General features: G+C 42.6%; 2 protein-coding genes across 6 annotated transcripts; one reads left to right on the top strand and one right to left on the bottom strand.

Moving 5' to 3' along the window:
* Nucleotides 1–5,944: 5,944 nt before the first annotated feature.
* Nucleotides 5,945–22,193, top strand: LOC125542257 (MLO-like protein 1). Of its 5 annotated transcripts, XM_087545818.1 has the most exons (15): nucleotides 6,384–6,522; nucleotides 13,949–14,802; nucleotides 14,944–15,001; nucleotides 15,216–15,436; nucleotides 15,952–16,068; nucleotides 16,158–16,215; nucleotides 16,401–16,492; nucleotides 19,695–19,769; nucleotides 19,860–19,948; nucleotides 20,056–20,105; nucleotides 20,672–20,712; nucleotides 20,912–21,121; nucleotides 21,205–21,272; nucleotides 21,392–21,452; nucleotides 21,580–22,193. In XM_087545818.1, the coding sequence occupies exons 4-15, from the start codon at nucleotides 15,221–15,223 to the stop codon at nucleotides 21,934–21,936; spliced, it is 1,434 nt and encodes a 477-aa protein (XP_087401944.1). In that variant the 5' UTR covers nucleotides 6,384–6,522; nucleotides 13,949–14,802; nucleotides 14,944–15,001; nucleotides 15,216–15,220; the 3' UTR covers nucleotides 21,937–22,193. The 5 variants fall into 5 exon arrangements, with proteins under 5 accessions (XP_087401943.1, XP_087401944.1, XP_087401945.1 ...); XM_087545819.1 differs by lacking the exons at nucleotides 13,949–14,802; nucleotides 14,944–15,001 and having other exon boundaries at nucleotides 6,385–6,522; XM_087545817.1 differs by lacking the exons at nucleotides 13,949–14,802; nucleotides 14,944–15,001; nucleotides 15,216–15,436 and having other exon boundaries at nucleotides 5,945–6,522.
* On the bottom strand, nucleotides 9,193–11,552 carry LOC147977570 (uncharacterized). The gene has a single exon (XM_087545816.1). It carries the CDS (start codon nucleotides 11,539–11,541, stop codon nucleotides 9,622–9,624), a length of 1,920 nt encoding a protein of 639 aa, XP_087401942.1. The 5' UTR covers nucleotides 11,542–11,552; the 3' UTR covers nucleotides 9,193–9,621.
* Nucleotides 22,194–23,269: the final 1,076 nt, after the last annotated feature.

Raw genomic sequence — 23,269 nt, 5'->3', positions numbered from 1 at the left:
AAAAGATGAAGTTCTGGAAAAGCAACTTTATATATGGATGACAAAGAGAAACTTGATGGGTACTCCCTCCGTAAAGAAATCTAGGTGGGCAGTTTTATGCAACTCCAGTTCTGCCATTAAGCAACTTATGTGTGCTCGTGCGTGCTGGCAGTGAGCAAATGATTCCCTACCAATTAATGACATACTCCCTCTGTAAAGAAATATAAGAGTGTTTAGATCACTAAAGTAGTTATCTAAATTCTCTTATATTAGTTTATGGAAGGAGTAGTACACTCTTTAATTCAGTTTTATGTTCATCACTGAAAAGAAACTGTAGGGTAGTGTTCAGGTTTCTTAAGCAAGTTTAGTGCAATCAGTAATCACACACAATTGATTTCTCTCTAGATAGTAAGCAACTAATCTACAGGGGAACGGTATTAAGATTACCTGGAGAGTAGTGGTGGAGGTTTCTCACTTGGTTATTCCTTGGATAACTTGAGATTTTTTAGGTGGGTTCTACAAAAAATGAAACGAAAATACAAAGTTGTTCGCCATGGTTTGTGTAGCAAACAAAGCTATGGTGGTCTTGTATGCGACTTGCTAGAAAACTGTGGGGGACTTGCTAGAGTTTTATGCGTGACTTGCCTGTTGTTTAGACAAAAAATTTGTGAGTTTTCTGTTCCACATGCATAGATTATCTGCCGCCCTAATCCCCCTTCGTACCCCCCCCCCCCTAAAATGTGTGCCTAAGTCACTTACTCGACTTTTCTATATTTGATTGACTTCAATTTCTTCAAGTTGCTTGATTTGTGAGTACCAATTGCCTGGCCTATCTATGTGGAATTGCCTAACCTTGATGTGCATATGTTTTCTGAACTATCAGTATAGTGGGAAAAACTGGTATTTTACTTCAATTGTATTAAGTTGCTTGATCTGCGTGTATCAATTGCCTGGTCTAGATGTGTGGAGTTGCCTTGTAGCAAATAATTTATCATTGAATATATAAATGAAACAAAAAGATGGCAAGTTTTGCACCATTTTGAGGCAACTTCAAAGCAATGGTTAGGCAAGTTGAAAAAAATGGACAAAACACAGAAAAGTCCATACTCCATGATAGGACAGAGATCCGGCAAAAAACTCGTTTTGCAAAACAGGAACTAGACCCGCTCACATCTAGCAACTATTAATGCTTGTTCCTTTTTTATTCCTATGCTTGTTCAACACCTTTGAATTATTGTATGGTTTTTACATCATTGTTTTCCTTTCTATGGTTTTTGTAGTGCACACTAGTTTTACTGTCATCACTGGAAAAATTGTAGGCAAGTTCTGAGGTTTTTAGGCATGTATCGACTTCCAAGATGAGGATCATGTGAAACCCCTGTAGCAACAGTCTATCATCTGAGTATATAATGAAAAGAGATGGCAAGTTTGCATCATTTTGAGGCAACTATAAGGCAATGGTTAGGCAAGTTAAAAAATAATTGGGAAACTCGCACCAAGCATATGTAGCAACTTCTATCTCATATGTTGGGCAAGTTTTGGCACTTTTCAGAGGCGCTCTAATCGTGTCCTTTGCCTAGTGGTTCCTCAAGTTACAAAAAACGTGTATGTGGCAACTCATGCCCCTCTGCGCGTGAAACTTCCATCTCAAGCCCTCCCAAAAATTGTCTGATGTTAAAAAATATGTTGGTGCAAACTACCCCCCCCCTCGACATGCTATCGCCATAAAAAACCACCCCCCCCCCCCCGCCTCTTGCCCTGCATGTCAACCTCGCCCACCTGCACGAAAAATGGCCTTTGCAGATCTGCATCCTATCTCCTACCTGGCCTACCACCCCATCCCCCCGTCCAACGTCCGCCTCCCAGCACGCCGCCTGCAAAAACCACCTCGATGTCCTCCGCCAGTGTGTGTGGTGAATCGGACACTCATAGCACCCTACCCCCCGATGCTACAAACGCGGGGAGTTGCCTGCGCAGAGGGGCACACCGAGACCAGCAACACGGAGAGACCAAAAAATGAGCATGAAACTGTTGTTTACGACATGTACCTCTGGGTTTGAACAAAGAAAAATCGGCCTCCTCGCGGCACAAAAATGTGCCCCCCCGTTCCTCTGACCCCTCCCCTCGGAAATGAGAAGCTCTGCCGCTGCTTGTGGCTATCAGACCAAGCCCCCCTCCTTCACGCGTAGCCGCTCCGGCAACTCCGTCGGAACAGCGAATTTGGGCAGCACTCGATTTGGGCGAACAAAGCAACTGCAAGCAGCGCCGCCCCCTGCTTTTCTCTCCTGGAATTTTGAAGTGCATGTGGCAATATAGGAAATGGAGAGGGGCACTTGTGTTAGTTGTGGGACCACCCTGCCGTTGTCTCCACTTCGGTCATTTCCAATAATGATGCAACATGCGCGGACAAAATGGTCGGTTCCGACCAGAGGCCATCTGGCCACGTGCGCGGCGAGTGATTTAGATTGACGCTCGCGATTGTGTGCTCGAAACTATCAAAAAGTGTTGAGTTTATTACTTGCTTGACATTTGAACGCGACTTGCCTGTTTTGCATGTGTGATTTGCCTGACAAACAACCCCCTACCCCCCCCCCCTAGGGCTATGCCTAACATTTGTACGTGAACTAACATTTGTGTTTAACTTGCTTGTTTTGTATGTCCATTGCCTGGTCTAGTAGTGTGGACTTGCTTAACCCCTGATTTTTAGTCAAATGATTATGGGTGTGTTGTGTTTGTGAACTTCGATACACGTGTGTGAGGTGCCTGAAAAAAAACAATGGGGATGTTCAAATAAGGGGGAGAAAGTGCTTACTCGCAGCTTGCCCTCTATTTGTTGGTCTTCAATGATAGTAAATGAATCATGGTCAAGAGCAGTCACGGGTTGTTCATGCCAATTGCATTTTTTTGCTCCTCCCAGCCATCTTTCCTACTACCTCTCTCTCAGTTTACAGGGCGTGCACGTACCTCTAGGTCGTCAATTTGACCAACCTAATACAAGTCATATATTACAAAAAATATACCAACATAAATCGGTGTTTCTACTTTCAAAAGGTATAATTTTTGTGTTATATAGTTTATATTAGGGTGATAAAATTGGCAACCTAGGTATACGCGCAGGACTTGTAAACTGAAACGGAGGTAGTACTAAAAAAAGAAAAAAAAAACATCACCATAAATGCATATCCAGGTGGTTTGTATGAAACTTCCAATACACTAACTAAAAATAACTAGCAAAATTCTGAACCATATGATGAAATGTGAAGGGAAATAGCACATGCGCAAAGTTCATGTGTTAACCAAGGCAACTACCTACATAGTGTTGGGCAAGTTTTGGCAAAAACCTCAAAGTCAGCTAAGTAATAAAACCAATAAAAGCAAATTCTGAACCATGTCAGGAAACTAAGTAACAAACATTAGGCAAGTTTAGCTGTTTAGGATTGTTCATTATCTAAAGTATTTCACTAGTATTTCACCAAGACACAGAAAGGCTCAACCTCCACTTGGGACCCAAAACAGCTACGCATTGTTTGGCCCCTAATTAAATATCCCAAATGCTAAGTTCAAAATGTCGATCAACGCATTAGTGTGTGCGAGTTTTTGTACTCTAATTAAGCAAGGTTGGAAGCATTGGCTAGTAACAATAACTGTGAGCAACTAGTGGTAACGCGCCTGTCTGCATCTGGAAAACTACCTATCGAACCATTGGGCAAGTCAGAAAGCAAAATTGAAAAAAACTAGTATCCTTTTCCCCTGGCAACTTCCAACATCCCACCCTCTCAAACTCGCCCCGGTGTCCCATACTGTCTACTTCAAGGAAAAAGCCTATGACCACTAACCCCAAAACCATCACGTCAAACTCATCATGCCTATTGTCCTCCCCTTATCCACACCATAACCACACCCCTCCTCTCCCGCTCGTCGCTTGCTACCCACCTCTGCCAGTGGGCGTGCTGTGGGGGTTAGGCCCTGAAAATCGCACTACCACCCCGCGACCCCCACGAAAACCTTCACTGCCGCCAGACGACCAACGGAGAGGACCATGAAAACCATTGGGCAAGTCGAAAATTGAAAACAAGCAACTATTTATCAATTGTTATGCAAATTTTGTGAAAAGGGGGGAACCACACTAGGAGTTGTGCTGCACTCAACAGATAATTCCGGTATAAATAATGTATGAAATAGCAATATTTTTTCAAGTAACTGTTATTTGTTAAATGGTATTGCAAGAGTTCAACGATGACCTGCTATATCAATGTATTCGGCTAGACCAGATCAAGCAGTACAGCCGCTTAAGCATGTGTATAACGCTGCACCAAAAAAACTCAAGGGAAAGGAGCTTGAGCTTCTTTTGGTAATCCTCCCTGACAACAATGGCTCGTTGTATGGTGAGGATGCCTCCTATTGTACAGTACTATGTTGCAAATATTTCATAGTCCTCTGCTCGTCATTTCTGCTATTCTCGCATATAATGAGTATTAATTTTCAGGTGACATTAAGCACATTTGTGAAACCAAATTGGGATTAATATCACAGTGCTGTTTAGCAAAGCGTATATACTTGGCGAATGTCTCACTCAAAATCAACATTAAGGTAGTTATTAACTGAAAAAGGGGGGAATCACATTCCCTAGAGGATTACCAAAACCATTGACGATGGTGCTTCTGGCTTCGCCGCTAGGAGTAGCATTGCACCTAATATTGCGCCGGTGCCATGGGTGACTCCAGGATTTGATTTTATAACCGCCGGCCAGGATTCCTGTCGCAGCGCCGGCTCCTGGCTCCTCTCGTTGGAGATGTCCTAAGCAAGTTGACAAACCCTATTAGGCCAAAACCATGACAATAACAGGCAACTAAGGAAACAACAATTAGGCAAGTTCAGAAAGGAAAGTATAAACAGAGCGTAGTCAGAAAACAATACCAAGGATACCAAAAATGTCAACAGCTATATTGAGGACTCAATACCAAAAATGTACAGTGATATATCTCGTACCTATCTCATACCTATCCCCAAAAATTTCCCCAAAAAACTAACAAATAGATCTGGAAAAAATCACAAGAGGGATCCTGGCAAATTAGCACTGCAAAACGAGCAGAAGTACTGCAAAAATCACCGTAGCTAAACACTTGAAGCCACAAACCCAACCCCTCCCTCATTCCTCGCGCATCTCGCACACCCGTAACCAAAACCTTGCACACACACATCCATCACCGAAAAATCGAGCAGCTCCACCATCCCTCATGTCTCCCGCATCTGGCATCCCAATAGCCAGACCCTTGCACGCAGATATCCACTCAAAAATAGAGCGCATCTCCTCCACGAGCAACAAACACAAGCATAATCGAGAAACGAGATGCTTACCAGAGTTTTGCAGCCACGGAAACACTGTGCAGCCCGCGGAATTGACGGGAGGTAAGAACACGAAGTGGGGATAGTGTGGAATCGCGGAGCCTTGGCTTCTGCTTCTCTTCGCGCGGAAAAGCGTCGCACCTCGAATGACTCCCTCCACTCCTCCACTTCGCCGCACGACCATGGCTCTCCTCCACTTCTCCTCCTTCAAAAAATAACGCACGCCTCTGTTCGCCGCACGCCCCTGGCCGCCACACGTCCAAGGTCGCCACACGGCCCCGCGGAATCGGCCGCAGATTCGCCGATGACGCCTCGCCGGATTTGGAGGAAAATGGGATGGGGAGAAGAACCTGCCGAGGAGCGCTCTGCCTGTGATTTCGATTGAAGAGTCGTAGTGTGTGGAGGGGGAGGGGCATGAAACGATGAGATAGTAGTGGTGGGCCCTGGCACCGCCGCTCCCACCCAACGGGCCTCGAACAGACTGGGCAACACCTGAGCGCGTCGTCGCGATCCGACCGCGCGGCACCTGGGGCTGGCGATTGCGATCGGACGGCGCCGAAGGGTGTGTGCTCGGGACGTCTAAACAGCACGCGACCACTTTTTAGGTTTTAGGAATTTTCTAACGCTATAAAATTTTCTTCCTTTCCAGATTTACCCTTCCACCTTATCCGCTCCTCGCTCGCACCGCTCGCTCGTTCTGCGTCGCTGCAGCACTCACTCGCTCGCCCCTTCCCTCGTCAGCCTCTCCCTCTCCTCTCCGTGGCCGGCCACTCCCTTTCCTCGTCGCCGCCTTCCCCCTCTCCTCGTCGCCGGCCTCTTCCTCTTCCCGTCGCCTGCCTCTTCCACCGCCCCTTTCCCCCCCACCACCCCGCCTTCACTCACACACCCCGTAGGTTAAAAAAATTGATTCTTTTTGCGTCGGCGACGAGCTTCTCTGCGACAGAGGCGTGGATGTGTGGGGGCGCCAAAGCTGGATATGGGCTACGGGGGCGTGGATGTGGAGCGGCGGCGGAGCGGCGCGGGAGGCCGAGGCGGGTAGGTGCCACCGGTGGCGGGACAAGCAGCTGGAGCAGGAGGGCGACGCCGAGCTCGGTTGGGGCCTCCTCGGCGACGCCTACAACCGCTGCGGCGAGGTCTGCGCACTCAGTCTCTGAGTCCCTGCTGCGGCGAGTTCTACGTACGCCAAGACCTTCTACGGTGAGCCCCTTACTTACTCGGCGCCGAGTACTCTGCAATCTGATTCAATAGTTCTTGATCCTCTTTCAGTAGCTTTTGCAATAGTTCTTGCAGCGAATATTTCTTCCTGTTCAAATACAGAAGCAACACCTGGCGAGGTCGGAGTACTTGCACATTCGAATACAGAAGCAACACCATATGTATACACAAACTCCAGTATTTCTTCCTGTTCCACAACTGGGCGTTGTAGCCTGACCCAAAGAGAATCATGAAGCACTTTTCTGTTAATTAAGCACTTGCAGTAGTATACTTGACTGAATTTAAACACTTGCAGTAGTATAGTTGACTGAATTTAAATAATTGCAGTAGTACTGTGATGAGCCTCTGCTTGATCAACTGGAGCTTAAACACTCGCAGTAGTACTTGCAGTTGTACTTGACTGAATTTAAACACTTGCAGTATTTCTACTGCTGCTTGATCAATTGGAGTACTCTGGTACTTGATCAATAGCTGTTTTAGTGTAGCAAGTGCAGCAGCTATTTCAAAATGTTCACTTGCAGCAACACTTGCTGAATCAGATTAGGTACTCCATCTGGAGACTTTAACTGAATCAGATTTGGTACTCCATTTGCTGTAGTACTCTAGTTAACTGAAACTAGTGACATCACTTGAAGCAACTTAAGTCTGAATAATCAAATTCATCATACACTGTTCATTAATCTAACTAAAATCCTTTTCTGTTAATTAAACTATCTGAATTTTTCTGTTAATTAAACTAACTGAAACCTTTTTATGTTAATTAAACTAACGGAAACCTTTTCTGTTAATTGAACACATGAAGTACAGTACGGGAAAGGCACTGTTAACTTGCATAAGTCTGCATTTGTAGTCTCTGTGTTCTTCTGAATACTGATATGCTTTGTATAAATACAGTTAAGTGCTTTTAAAAGCACTTTGCTATGTGGCCTGGTTACTCTTTATCATGTTTCATATGGCCTAGTTGTTTCCTTTCTCAAGATTTAAACTCTTAAGACATTGTTTATCAAGATCCATACATCGACAGATCAATACTCCAAACTGTTGATGGACAGATGGACATTAGTTGGTGTAGTACTGCTTGGAGTAGCTTGCTGTAGAGATTTGTGTACTCCGTAGTTGAGTGCCAAAATACTCATTTTCATGCAGTGCCAAAATACTCCTTTTAATGCAGGTTTTTTTAAATTAGGATTAGGAGTAGGATTAGTAGGAGTAGGAGTAAAATTAGGAGTATTAATTAAACTGAAACCTTCCCTTTAATTAATTAAAGAAAAGGTTTTTGTTTAATTATAACCAGTGTACTCCAACCAGCCTGAAACTATATGAAGTCTAGTGTAGTGCTCCAGCCTGAAACATTTTTAGTTAATTAAACTAAATGATCATACAAATGGTTTTCTCCTATCCTACTACTCTCCTATCATACAAATGATCATACAAATGAGTATCTGTCTATTGAGCTGCATGCAACAAAGCTAGCATTCTTCTAAATTGGTACTAGTATGTTTCAGGTTTGCAATGACAACTTGTTAGTGGGGAATTAACAGTGGTAGTTCAGACTTTGCTGTGGTTGCGGTTTCATTGGCCTATCTGCATCTTATAATATTCTAAAACAAACACCTAAGCCATCCTCAACTGGAACATACCTGCATCCATATCCCGCTAGATGTTGCCCAGGACTTCACCTCTACCCTCATATACATCCCTTGATAAGCAGAACCATCTACGTCACAAGAAAAGTCTTCATTTTGAGTTGAACCATGCCAAAATTGATTTGTTCAGGGACGGAAGGTTAGATAGATCGAGAGAAAGGGCGCGCTCTTACCGCAAGAGGGCAGACCAAATTGCTGAAACCGCAGTTGTACTTGCTCGTCTTGGAGGAGATCTTTCTGGATGACCACCAGTAAAGAGGGTAGCTGGACGTCCAATGGAGGACTATAGAGTGGCCTTTGTTGGGTTGGGGTACGACCGAGCTGTAACTCGGTACACCCACAACTATGTATAAATATCATTTCTCATTAGCTATGTGTTCGCACACGAACACGTCACCGTGTACCCTCGACGCCGGGGGTGATGCACCGCAGCTCACGTCGAAGGAGACCCGCCGGAAGCGCGGTACGCAAGACAATCCGGCGGGCGCTTTTGAAGACCCGAAACCCCACACACCCGGGAGGGACCCCGTATGGACGTGCGGCAGCTATGGGCTGCCCTAGGTCGACCTGATCGCCCCTAGAGCCTCGAGGATCGCTGCCCTTCAACACGAAGAACGAACGAAGAACGAGGAAGAAGAAGAACAAGGGAGAAGGAAAAGTAAAGGTAAAAGATGTAGATAGATTTGTTCGATTGTGTGTTGTTTCAATCGGCCGTCACCCCCAACATATATAAGAGGCGGGTGGACTTCCCGTACAAGAAAAGGACTAAAAATTCCGTCCAAAACATCAAAAACCCTAACCTAACTCGGACAGGAATCTTTGGCAATTTCCGGATCAATCTCGGTCTCACCGATTAGTTTTTTTCGGTCCCACCGAATGAACGTTGCAAACTTTCTGTAACTTTCTGTAATTTTTCGGATCAACTCGGTCTCACCGAGTCAATCAACTCGGTTGGTCCGAAATGACTCTGCAGCTTCTGTTTCTGACCTTGTTTTGTCTCCACAGGTTGCATATGAACTCGGATTGAGATGATTTATATATGAAAATCGATCGTCTCGACGAGGCGAAGACAATTCCTTTAGAGCACTCCTTCATTTGAGGTCATATTGGGGGCGTAATCGGCCGAAAAGCACTCAGAACATTAAATTTTTTCACTCAGAGTACAACTTCGGCCACTGAGATGAGGTCGAATGGCGATAGCCTAAACATCAAAATTGTTCCACTCGAAGATATGAAACTTTCTCATGCTGAAAATCCTTTCACTCTGTATCTTGCCAAAATCAGGTGTCAACACATGCCCCCCTGTTTTTCGGCAAACTTGTGTGTTGAAAAATAACTTGGATGATGATTTTCCTAAGGACGATGTCAACACTCTATCGGCCATTCTATGTGCTTAGGGCGATAATTTCTATATCGGCCATGTTTAACTTCTTGTTTACATCATACCCTGGAACCGATTACCACCAATCGGCTTTAAAGAGATGGGAATGAACCCGTTCCTCGTAGCACTAAGGAAATCAAATTCCGAGAGATCACGCCCTGTTAAGAAAGTAACATCCGGATGATTCCAATCCACCGATGTATCGGCCAAAGCAACACAAGCCGAATTATCTGCGTGAATGACTTCTACCTCATCATCGACCCATTGTATTAAGAATTGATGCATGGTAGATGGCACACATTGGTTAGCATGAAGCCAATCGCGGCCTAATATAACATTATAGTTACCTTGCACCTCGGCGATGAAGAATGTGGTGGCTAAAGTCTTGCTTCCCATGGTGAGTTCCATGCACATCACACCTTTGGCCTCTGTCTTTTCTTTACCCTCAAATCCATTAAGTACCATATTGGTCTTCATCAATGCATCATCATCTAACCCCAACTTCTTGAAGACCGAGTAGGGTATAAGATTTACCATAGCACCACCATCAACGAGCATCCTAGCAACCGGCGATCCGTTAATATGACCTTTGAGGTACAATGGCTTCAAGTGTTTCACCGGTTCTTTTGGCTTCTCGAAGATAGCATTCTTAGGACCAAAATCCAGCTGGGCTACCTCCCCTTCTTTACCTATAGCACGAAACTCGGCAGGTAAGTAATATACCATATTAATATCCATACCTTTCCGAACCGGCGTAGATTCATAATCCACCATCTCATCTTCATCCCCCAATGTGAATATTGGGCTCAAAGATTCCTCAACTGAAGGGGATGTTTCAGATGGTGTGGACGATGTAATAGGGGTTGCATCATCCTCTTTTGGTGGTGAATGTGTTGCTGTAGCTAATGTAAAAGCATCTGTGTTTTCTTTTTGTTTAGGCCTCCACACTTGTTTTGTGAGTGCCATGGGCCGAATTTCACTTAACAATTCGTCCCTTTGCCTCTCCTCTTTGTGCTCTACCTTCTCGTGGTTCCTCATGCGTTGTAATCTCCTTTTCATGGTCTTGGTTAAACCGGGAGGACACCACTTAGGTTGAGTATATTTGGGATCCCTTGGTTTGGCCTTGCTTGTGCTTGCCTCATGATCACTAACCATGGAACCCTGCTGAACAATAACAATATCACCATTAGAAGTAGCCAGATTACCAACAATCGTCCTTTTGATCTCCTTTTGCTTGTCGCATTCTGAAATTTCCGCATTAGATGACTTAACACGCCACACTTTTTTATTGGCCTTACTTGGAGAAATTTTTGTTGGCCGATTAGCACCATAGCTCAAACGGCCTTGTGTGGGATAATAAAACCTCTCGCGAGCAGGCCTTCTAGGTGCTGCCCACCCCATATGGAAAGCATAAGGAGCCATTGGGGGCTGCCCCCATCCTCCACTGAAGCCTCTCATGTAATATGGCGCATAGAAGGGTTGTGACATCCATGGTGTCGGTGCCCATGACCCATATGTCCTTGCATATCGTCGAAACTCTTGCTCTGGAGGCAATCTTGAACGCTTTGAATGTGATGGCCGATTAGAGCTAGAACCGGCCGCTTGACTTGCATATTTGGATAGCAACATATCAAAAGTTGGCTTGATTATCTTGTTCTTAGTTTCATTCTTTTTCCACTTGCCAACTTCTGAATTCTTGGGCTTGATCAATTTAACATGAGCATCCTCTTGTACTTGTGGTTGCCCCCCGAGTATGGCATTTTTTATAGTGATCTTCAACACTTCCTTGCCATCGGGTTGCTTCTCAAGCACAATCTTTCTTCCCAAGACCTTGTCGCCCTCCTTGCTATTCCTGGGTTCACCAATAACAACATTATCTTTATTAGCAGATTCGGCTATGCTAGGCCGAATCAACATTTTCTTTCCCTTCAAGTCTATGGTGTTTATCGGGAAGGGCTGTTTATCAACTTGCATCTCAGCAAAATTCAATCGTCCGTCATTAATGGCCGATTGTATCTGTCATCGGAAAACATTGCAATCGTTAGTAGCATGAGAAAATGAATTATGGTACTTGCAATAAGCACGCCGTTTCAGCTCCTCAAACGGCGGTATGGTGTGTGATATTCTAATCATCTTATCTTGCAAGAGTGCATCAAATATTTATCACACTTTGATATATCAAAAGTAAACCTCATCTCCTCATCACGATTCTTGCGAATCGGCTTAAGAGCATTGCACATATAGGGTTTGGCATTTGAGGACCAAACAAATTCAGTAGTATAGACATCAACCTCATCGTCCGAATTATCATCATTGTGTTCAACCATATGCATTCTAGGACGATCGGTTGTAGACCTATGGACCTCTTTATTTCGACTCTCTTGGGCCAAAGCTTTTTGCAAGACTTGATTAATGCTCAAAAACTCATAACTTTCTAGCCTCTCTTTAATGTGAGTTTTCAAACCATTAAGAACAAGATCTGCCAAGTCTCTCTCAGTTATCACTAAGCTATAACATCGGTTTTTATATCTCTAAACCTCTTGACATAATCGGTGATCGATTCATCATGTTTCTGCCTAACCGATGTAAGATGTGACAACTTTAGCTCATTATTGCCGCTATAAAAGTGATCATGAAACTTTTGCTCTAATTGCGACCATAAGAGAATTGAGCCATGTGGTAAAGCAGCAAACCATGAAAATGCGGTACCAGTTAAAGATAATGGAAATGAACGCACTTTCAATTCTTCTATGGAACCTGCTTCACCCAACTGTGCTAGATACTGACTCACATGCTCCCAAGTTGTTTTCGTACCCTCACCACTAAATTTAACAAAATCAGGAACCTTATAACCTTGAGGGTAAGAAATTGCATCGAAGTGTTCAGGATAAGGCTTTTGGTACACATGACTCTTTACTTTCGGCTCGTTTCCGAAAGTTTCTAGAAACATCTTATGCAAATCCTCCCTTAATTTAGCTAAAATTGGATCCGAGGTAGATGAAGATGTTTGTGGTAATGACATAGAAGCAACCTGAGTACTAGCTATTGGTGCAACTTGTGGGATGGGCGCCGAACCATAATTCGACGGAAGACCAAACATGCCTGCGCCTATGGGTGGTGTGACAAAGTGATTCGGCGTTGACGCCGAATTGGGCACACTCATAATAGGATTAGAGTATGTAGGTGCAGCCACAAGCTGGTTGGTTTGAGTAGGGTAAAAATTCAACGGCATATTATATTGTTGTTGTATAGGTGGTGCCGATGAAATAGGTAAAATTGGACTAGGGTTTTCAGATATACCAACAGTACCACTAGATGATGGAGGCATATTTTTCTGAGCATTAGCACTAGCCACAAAAGAATTGTATGCCATCACATTACCCTTACTAACAAGACTTTCAATCACAGCCACTTGCTCTGGAGAAAAAACTTTACTCACAGTGATTAGATCTTGTTCGTCGATGAGGGGAGGAAAATTGGTGTTTCTAACCGGAGTGATGTTGCCTTGACAGTCCTTCTTGAAACTTGAGAGAAACGCTTCCAAATCCTCCTCGCGCTTCTTCTTGAGCGCCTCAAAAGCCTCTTCACGCTGCTTCTTGCGTGCTTCGTAGGCTTGGTGATGTTCATCCGATAGTTCATCAAGACCGGGCTTAATGATGTTATCGGCGTCAACCTCTGAGGGCTTGGGGAGATTAGACATGGTTGATGATGATTCTTGATCTTTCGTCCCCAGCGGAGTCGCCAAAAAGTGTGTTCGCACACGAACACGTCACCGTGTACCCTCGACGCCGGGGGTGATGCACCGCAGCTCACGTCGAAGGAGACCCGCCGGAAGCGCGGTACGCAAGACAATCCGGCGGGCGCTTTTGAAGACCCGAAACCCCACACGCCCGGGAGGGACCCCGTCTGGACGTGCGGCAGCTATGGGCTGCCCTAGGTCGACCTGATCGCCCCTAGAGCCTCGAGGATCGCTGCCCTTCAACACGAAGAACGAACAAAGAACGAGGAAGAAGAAGAACAAGGGAGAAGGAAAAGTAAAGGTAAAAGATGTAGATAGATTTGTTCGATTGTGTGTTGTTTCAATCGGCCGTCACCCCCAACATATATAAGAGGCGGGTGGACTTCCCGTACAAGAAAAGGACTAAAAATTCCGTCCAAAACATCAAAAACCCTAACCTAACTCGGACAGGAATCTTTGGCAATTTCCGGATCAATCTCGGTCTCACCGATTAGTTTTTTTCGGTCCCACCGAGTGAACGTTGCAAACTTTCTGTAACTTTCTGTAATTTTTCGGATCAACTCGGTCTCACCGAGTCAATCAACTCGGTTGGTCCGAAATGACTCTGCAGCTTCTGTTTCTGACCTTGTTTTGTCTCCACAGGTTGCGTACGAACTCGGATTGAGATGATTTATATATGAAAATCGATCGTCTCGACGAGGCGAAGACAATTCCTTTAGAGCACTCCTTCATCTGAGGTCATATTGGAGGCGTAATCGGCCGAAAAGCACTCAGAACGTTAAATTTTGTCACTCGGAGTACAACTTCGGCCACTGAGATGAGGTCGAATGGCGATAGCCTAAACATCAAAGTTGTTCCACTCGACGATATGAAACTTTCTCATGCTGAAAATCCTTTCACTCTGTATCTTGCCAAAATCAGGTGTCAACACTATGTATGTAACGATCGATCAGTACTTATGTAGCAGCGGTCACATGCGCATCATCGATCTTGGACACGACTCAGATCGCCCAACTCAACAACTCGAATCAACTCAGCAGCAGCATCACATGCGAACTGTGGAAGGAATTGGATATTAATTGGTGCCTGGCGGCAGCTCCTACAGTTGGGCGCTTCCTTGCATATACTCTAGGAGCTAGCTAAGCAATTGACGGCTCCAACACCCGACACCCCCATCAATCGACGGCCGCCCCCTATCGATCGGAGACGACGTTGACGGAGAGCAATTGCTCTGCTCTGCTGCAGTACTACTACACTGCCAGTCCAGCTCTACACTAGGGCATTCATCAGCCGCACCCTTGTTCAACATCTCTCTCCTTCGAGCTCATCCTCTCGTACGCGCTTCCGTTGAGCTTGAGGGCGCGCGCAGATCATGGCGGAGGGCGCCCCTCACGATGAGACGCTCGAGCTCACGCCCACATGGATCCTTGCGATCGTCTGTGCCCTGATGGTGGTCATCTCCATGGCCGCGGAACGGCCTGCACTACCTTGGCAAGGTAACACCGTTCCTGTCTGCTCGCTTCTATTACCTTGAGCCATTGATTTTTTCTGGTACGTACGTCGTACATGTTCATCCCATTCACTCATCCTACATGCATGCATGTGTTCATGCTGTTCCGGCCCGGATGTGAGCACAGAAGTTGAAGCGCAATAACCAGAAACCGCTGTACGAGGCCGTCCTCAAGGTCAAAGAAGGTAATTCAACTGTGTCCCCGTAAAACTAAAAATAGTTCAAAAGCTAGCTAGCTACGCGCGCGTATTACTCACTCACTTTATCTCGATTTCTTCACATTTTTTCAATTTTGGCCTGTTGCCTATAGATAGATAAGAGTTGTACCTTTCTTCCATCCATGTTGGGCGTATCATCATTTATCATCAACCTACTGTTCGTCGATCCGGTGATATGCAGAGCTGATGCTTCTCGGCTTCATCTCCCTGCTGCTGACGGTGTGCCAAGGGATGATCGAGCAGATCTGCATTCCTCCTGACTGGAGAATGCATATGCTGCCATGCAAAAGACAGGAGGTGGCGCCCGCAAAGGAGCATTTAGTTGCAACCCAGATCATTGGCAGAATCGGGAGGCGGCTACTCAGCAAGGGTGCAACGGGAGCCGAGACCTGCAGGCGGCAGGTGATGTTGGAGCGCAAATTAGTTTGATTTTGTGCATACTGTGTTTTTTGACTTGTGAACAAGTGCAATTGGAGTTAATTAGGTACCATTGGGTTGTGAACTTGTGATTTCTTAGCATATGCAGACACTTAAAAAATTTATGACCTTAATCTGTAGCTGTAGCTAGCTAGTTCGGTACAATTAATATTACTTGGACTGCGATCGTTGTCATGTTGTCAATCTTAGCATGTGATGAAGCGATCTTGTTCTGTACATTTCCACTGACTCTGCAATAGGAACATTAGACACTGGCACGTGGAAAGGAGTGGGGACATCACAACTGTGTACCATAACATTCAAATGGCTCTGCTCCAAGTGTCTATCCAGCATGTTGAAATCCCCTCTTTCTAGTAACTGCATTGCTTATATCTGTTCCATTTATCATTCCCACTCCGTCAGTTTAAAATCATTGAGTTTTTCACCATGTGAGTTGAACAATAATCAGCTGTTATGAACTTTAATATTTGTTTTAACAGGGAAAAATTCAGCTGATGTCCCTTGAATCTGTGCATCAGTTGCATGTGTTCATATTTGTGCTGGCTATTACACATGTCGTATTCAGTGCTTTGACAATGCTTTTAGGAGGTGCAAAGGTAACCCACTTATCAGTCACATGTGTTGCACATTAGCCACGGAATACCACGTCCTATGATAAGCTGATTTTGTGTCTTCGTTTACTCAGATGCATCAATGGAAACAGTGGGAGGAGGATGCTATTCAGAAAGATACTGCAGGAAACGGTATTTGAGCATTTCTTGTTGTTCATATGTATTACAATGCCAATGATATACTTGTGGGTTAACATCAGTTGTTTGTTCCTCCTGTAAACTGAAAACCAATAAATGTGTCTGATGAACCAAAGCAAGATTGTTTAGCTAGCGCCAATACATTTATAACAGGATAATAATTTCACAATAAACTGCAGGGCCCAAGAAGGTGGCCCTTGTACAGAATTCCGAATTTGTCAAGGAAAATTTTAAGGGTAATGACAAATATTCTAGAGTATTGAGTTGGCTGGTAAGCAATCATGAGGTCTTCTCATATATCTTTTTTATGTCACTTCTTCTTCGGTACAACCCCCCTAAATACATCAACGGACGAGATCTGTTAATACCCCTTCATAATAAAGGGTAGAATGGTCTTTCCAGAAAATACTCGTGAAGATATTTCTGAGTCCGCCTTGGGCCGGCCCATTAGTGAGTATGTACTGTAGCAAGGTTCGAAAATCCAAAAATAATCTTCTGCCTGTTAGGCTTCGAACTCAGGACCTCAGGTGGAGGTGACCTTGCTAATACAACCAGAACAAACACGATTTGCTGATACAATTGCAGCGCAGTTTCTTATGACCTAACTGGACATATTATAGGAGTTTTTCTCTTAGAAATACTGTCACAGAACAAATTGATACTGTACAACCTGGATGGACACTGTAGCGACCAACACGGGGCATTGTAGCTAAATCGTTTTTTATAGCTCAACAAAAAGTAATGTGTTTTTAATCTTTTGGAATTTTTTTAAAACATGAATATTTTTTAAAAATGAAACATTTTCCAAAATTTGAACTTCTTAGGGAAACGTGGGTTTTTCTTTCAAATGTGTGATTTTTTATGAAAAATAATTTGATTTTATGAATATTTTTCAAATTTAAGAACATTCTTTTCAGAATTGTAAACATTCTTGTGAAACTGCAAACATATGTTTTCCAAAATTACAATAAATTATCAAACGTATGAATATTTTCTTGAAAACACGAACAATTTTTAAATTTTCGAACATTTCTTTTCAAAATGCCACTACTTTTTCAAATTTGTGAGCTTTATTTGAAAACGCAAACATTTTCTCAAGTTTATGAATATTTTTCAACTATACTAACATTATCTGAAAACAATTTTCAATTTTTAGGGCCTAAGCATTTTTTATTTTCGATTTTTTCCGTTTTTCTCTCTTTTTGTTAATTCATTTTTCTACTTTTGAACTTTATTATTCTTTGTGAACTTGTTCAAAAATTTGAAAAATTGTTTGGTATAACATAAAATATTATTTTTAATTTCAAAAAAGGTTCGGAAATTTCATAAAATGTTCAGTTTTTGAATTGTTTTGTTCACAAATTTAATAAATGTATGTGTTTCAGAAAAGTTGTTATTTTTTTAAATTATGTGGTTTGCCATTTTGTTCGAAATTTCCATCAGATTTTCGTAATATCTTAACAATTTTGGAAAAAGTTTTCTAGTTTGTAACATTGTCATACACACTTTGTAATTCCAAAATTGTTGATAAATTTCAAGAAATTTCTAGGACAAAAGAAAAATGTTTGTGTTGATTGTAAATGACATAAATTACAAATACACTCATCTAAACTTGTAAGGCCATGGATAAATGATCCCAGCTTCTTGTAACATCCTGGCACATGCATATGAGGCATCCATGCTACGTTCGAACAACTTCCGACACTATTTACATGTTGTGGCGCGTCTGACCATTTATGGGCCTAGTTTCACCGAGAAAACTCCAGAAAATGCAAAACTTTTCAAAAATGTAAATAACTTGGCATGGTGCCTTAAATTGGTTGTAGAAGCTGGTGGAATACATTTGTCATTTAACGGATATCGAAAAACAACGGGCTTTCAAGAAGACCCTTCTGGCCTAAGCGAACACCCTCCGTTGAACATAGTCTTTTTTTGGCATCTTTGAAATGAACCCCACTTTTGCAAGAAGGTAGGCACATACCTAGTTCGGACGATTTTCGGTAACACGTCCGGCCATTTATCATCCTTTTTAACCAAAAAAAAACTTCAGAAAATGCAAAACTGATTGAAAACACAAACAATTTTGCATGGTGCCTTGAATATTGGTCATACAAGCCCATGAAAAAATGGGGTCATTTCAAGAAAAATACAAAACTTGTCAAAAAACCCAAGCAACTTGGCTTGGTGCTTTGAATTGGTTATACAAGACCATGAAAAAAAATTTGGGGGCATGAATGCCTACGATGGGCATGCCACCTGCTGGCAAAAGTTAGGGTCATTTCAAGAATGTCCAAAAAACATCATGTCCCGCGTAGCATGTCCGAGTAGGCATCCATGCCAGGTTCGATGGAAAAGGATAATTTAAATCATAATTTATATATGTACTTAAAACTCTTATTTTAAGTTTTTAACATAACTAATAAATACAAAATTATAGAACTGAAAACAGTAAATGCTTTCCTAAAGCATAGGAAACATAATTTAAAGTAGTTACTTAAAACTGTTATTTTGGCATTTCAATTTTTTTAAGAAAAGAAAATGAAATCTTAGGCCTTGCCCAACTAAGCGACGTCATCCTCCGGTCGGGCGCCTATTGGAATTTGTTCATAATTAAAAAATGAATCTATTTTAAATAAATATTGTTCCCAAGTTGAAAAAATATTCGGGAAAATTTACAACACTTTTTTGACATCATGTGCTGTTTGCATTTCTGAAAAATCTTTTGGAATTTAAATTTGTATTCCTGTTCAAATGTTTGTCTTCACAATTTTGTTCGTGCTTTTCCAAAAACTATTCATGTTTTGATATTCTGAACAATTTTTTAAACACACGAATATTTTTTGAAGTTACATTGCAATTTTCGAAAATGCAAATATTTTTTAATTTATGAACCAAATTTGGAAATAAAAAACGTTTTGAAAATTTGAACAGCATTTTGAAAGCGCAACCATTTTTTGAAAAATAAAGAAGAAATGTAACAGGAAAAAAACTATGGAAAAATGAACCGGTTCACGAAGTGTTCCTAAAACCTTTTTAAAATTCCTAACCCTTATGTTACTTAAAGCGTCTGGCTTTACATTTTTCACCGAAGGCTTGTTATTCCAGTGGTTGTGGACAATAGTTTATGTTTTAGGTGGTCACGGGTTCGACTCCCAGATCGTTCTATCCTTTTTTCGATATATTTGTCATCACATGTACCGCAAATGGGCCGACCCAAGTGAGCGTATACGTACATATAAAAGTAGATACAAATTGTCAAAAGTCCATAGTACCCTTTATACGTTTTATGAGGGGGTTGTACCGAAGCGGAACTCTTTTTATGTTGTGAAATTGCGTGGACTAGTAAAGTTTTCTGTGCCATATGCAACTTTTCAGTGTAGTTTTGCCTTACATAGCAAGCTCTATATTTAATTGTCTTGTGCTAATATGTGTGTATTGGCGAGGTAATTAGCCTTTTTCTATTTCTCATGCAGCATTGTTTTTTCAAGCAATTCTACAGATCAGTAAGTAAAACTGATTACAGGACAATGCGTCTTGGTTTTATCATGGTAATTAAGCACAGATTGTAATAAGTTGACGTGGTTTTATCCTGGTGTCCTTTCCTCGTATGTTAGCATGAGATCATTTCTGGATTGCAGGCCCACTGCCCTGGGAACCTGAAATTTGATTTCAATGAATACATGTTGCGGGTTTTGGAGTCTGATTTTAAGGTGGTGGTTGGCATAAGGTAATCCAAAGAGTATACACATGTTTGTACTTTTATATCTATACTGTTCCTAGTAGTTTTCTATGAAAGTTATTAGCTCAACTCATGCAATTTCTATTTTCTTTTAGCTGGTACTTGTGGGTTTTCGTGGTGATATTTCTGTTGCTGAATATAAACGGTAAGTTGTAGTTCATCATTTCTGAATAGCACTCGTAAGTTCTGTATAATTGCTTGTCTCCCAATGGCTTAGTTCTTTGAATTGAAAGACTGAATGTGCAAGTTGAAAAATTCCAAAATATTATGTGTGTGTACATGTCGGAGTACACTACAGATCTGCAGAGTTTCAGGGATGCAGAGTAAATATACAATGTTATCATCTTGGAAGTGCATTGTTTAATGTCTTCGAAATAGAGATGTCCCTGGAGCTCGTGTAGGAAAAATCCGCAATCTTTGAGGTCTCTATTTTCCAATAATCTGGATCCGAAAACCAGTACATGGGTTAGGTATATACTGCAGCAATTCTGGGTTCAAGCCAGTTTCGGAATTTCAAAAACTAAACGCTCCTGTCTGAAATAGGGAAAACCAATTATGACATATATATAAGGATTCCAAATTATGAATTATATTTTTGAACAGTTACGCTTTTGTTGTGCAAAATGCATGGTTTCTAAACCTTGTCAGCAGCATTTCATGATTTACGCCTCTTGAAGCTATCTTACACTACATTTTGCTAATCTGCTGCAGGCTGGAACACATACTTTTGGATTGCATTCCTTCCCCTTATTGTAAGTGAATTTATATAACAATTTTTCATTGTAAACATTCACTGTGAGCCTCTTATGCTTTGGCTACAATAGAAGCTAAACCAAGAAATCTTATGATTTTAGCAACCTGCAGAAATATGGAGCACAAAATGAACAATGTGTAACAAGTAGGGAAGATGGGCTTACTTAATTCCTTACTCACTCTCTCTTCTCCCTGCAGCTTCTGTTGGCTGCTGGGACTAAATTAGAGCACGTCATAGCTCAGTTAGCCCGGGATGTCGCTGAGAAGCACTCCGCTCTCGAGGGTGATTTGATTGTAAAGCCATCAGATGACCACTTCTGGTTTGGGCGGCCGAGGATTGTCTTATTCCTGATCCACTTTATCCTCTTCCAGAACGCCTTCGAGATTGCATTTTTCTTCTGGATACTGGTAGGCATCTTTCCAATTAATTATGTTTCGTTAAGATCTAAAAATGACTGACCGAAACATCATTTATCAAATTTCTGTTGCAGACCACTTATGGATTCAACTCGTGCATCATGGGGCATGTAGGTTTTATTGTGCCGAGGCTTGTTATTGGGTAGTACTTCTTTTCCCAATATATCCTTGTACTCATGCATGTCGGTTTTATTTATTGGAAAACAACGGGCATAAGTTTGTTCTCAACTCATGCATCCTTGTATATATCCTTACTTGCAGGGTCATTATTCAGCTTCTCTGCAGCTACTGCACTCTGCCTCTGTATGCAGTTGTAACACAGGTGCGACCATATTTCAACATCATAAAATGTTGCTTTTTTCTTCGATAAAAGGCGCTTTTATTATCTCAAAATGTAGCATCAAAGTGATTATTGACACATCTTCTCCTCTGTCGTGTACAAATTAAAGATGGGAAGCTTCTACAAGAAGGAGATCTTTAATAAGCATGTCCAGCAGGGTGTTCTGTCTTGGGCTCAGAAGGCTAAGATGAAGAAGGCATTGGAGAAGAGCAATGGCACAGCAGAATCAACGAGCACTGTTGATTCAGCAGGGCCTTCTACTAAGATTGAAATGATGAAACCAGCAACGCGGGAAGGCAATGATGATTCAGCAGGGCCTTCTACTAAGATTGAAATGATGAAACCAGCAACGCGGGAAGGCAATGATGATTCAGCAGGGCCTTCTACTAAGATTGAAATGATGAAACCAGCAACGCGGGAAGGCAATGATGACGGTGAAATCATAGAATGGAGCCGTGTTGTCTAGAGCAATGGATCGTACGTATGCTGGCTCTTAATTAGTGCGCGCTGCAATGCAATGATGCCGCTCAATCATGTCTATTATTATTATCAAGATATATAGATTTACTTGTTGCAACTCTAAAACATTCTTGTCCAAAAGTTTCTCACCCGGCCGGTTATACTTAATCAGTTGGTTATACTGTGAGTTTAAGATAAGTATAAGCAAATTAAGGCTTATTTGAACATGCTCTTCTCGGTTATAATAAAAGCCTATTAGAATCATTATGAACTGGTTCTAGTTCTAGTTCTGATGCCGCCGCTGGTTCCGTGCGTGCATTGCTAGCTCCTGCTGCTTGTCTTGCTGCGTCCGCGTGCTGCTACCTACTGCCGGCTGTTGCTTGCTCCATGCTGGACAAGGACACTACGGCGGCCGGTACGGTAGCCCCTACAAGGTTAAAACCTTATACAACGTGAATACCCTTAATTACGAGGCAATTATATCTGGGCGAAACCCTTTGTTATTAAGCAGGAAGCAGTAGACAAATAACAATATCACGAGGATGGTAAGGATCCGAATATAATCAAATGGCAAGCGCTAGGCAGCATTCTTTCTCAACCACTTTTGCGAGGAGGGCAAAACCTAGCTAGCAAATGATCGAGATGGAACGAACAAATGATCGATATAGCTCCTGCATGCACATATCTATTTATTATAGCTCAAGGACATTTCACTGCGAATTTGTGGACGAGTACTAGAGAGTAGAGATGGCACGTCCATTTGGCATACGGGCCCTGTTTGGATACTCTAACACAGTTAGAGTTAGAGTTATTTTCTAACCCACTCTAACCTAAATAAGCACCTCCCCATCGGGATAGTTGGGTTAGATGCAACTAACCCACTCTAGCCCTCCCTGTTTGGATACTTTTGGATTATTTGAGCCCCCAACTAACTCAAACTAGCTCTAACCCCATGATCCAAACAGGGCCACGATCGACTGCGAGCTGCTGCAGGTAGCTAGTAGCAATTCATGGGAGGACGGGGAGGCGACTGTGAGCTGGTAGCAGCGGCATGTTTCATTATGTATATATGTTCATACAAATCTTTGTTGATTAGCCTTGCTGCCCATGGTCAAGTTCTAGTATCTAAAGTACAGTTTGTATCATCAATTTATTAAATTTCTTAGTGATGTACCCCCTCTGAACCGAAATATAGGCGGTTTAAGGGTTTCATGTACAAATTTGCTCACGTTACAGAATTTTTTAAGTTTCCCGATATTGCCCCCCCCCCCTAGCCAGCGCCTCACCCACTCGCTGCCCTTCCTCAGTCCCTCGTCACCCATCTCCCTCCCAAATCCCCT

The sequence above is a fragment of the Triticum urartu genome, chromosome 3A (assembly GCF_056163025.1).
Source record: "Triticum urartu cultivar PI428250 chromosome 3A, HENAU_Tu73, whole genome shotgun sequence".
NCBI lineage: Eukaryota > Viridiplantae > Streptophyta > Magnoliopsida > Poales > Poaceae > Triticum > Triticum urartu.
Note: the sequence above shows the minus strand (reverse complement) of the source record. Positions and strands in the feature narration are given on the sequence as shown.

Bases quoted from the DNA above. Each gene is read 5' to 3' on its own strand.
- LOC147977570 (XM_087545816.1), bottom strand. From the start codon at position 11,541: ATGCAAGTTGATAAACAGCCCTTCCCGATAAACACCATAGACTTGAAG.
- LOC125542257 (XM_087545817.1), top strand. From the start codon at position 6,277: ATGTGTGGGGGCGCCAAAGCTGGATATGGGCTACGGGGGCGTGGATGT. The intron at 6,523-15,951 runs GTGAGCCCCTTA...TTGTTTTAACAG, and splicing joins GTACGCCAAGACCTTCTACG to GGAAAAATTCAGCTGATGTC. The intron at 21,122-21,204 runs GTAGGCATCTTT...TTTCTGTTGCAG, and splicing joins CATTTTTCTTCTGGATACTG to ACCACTTATGGATTCAACTC.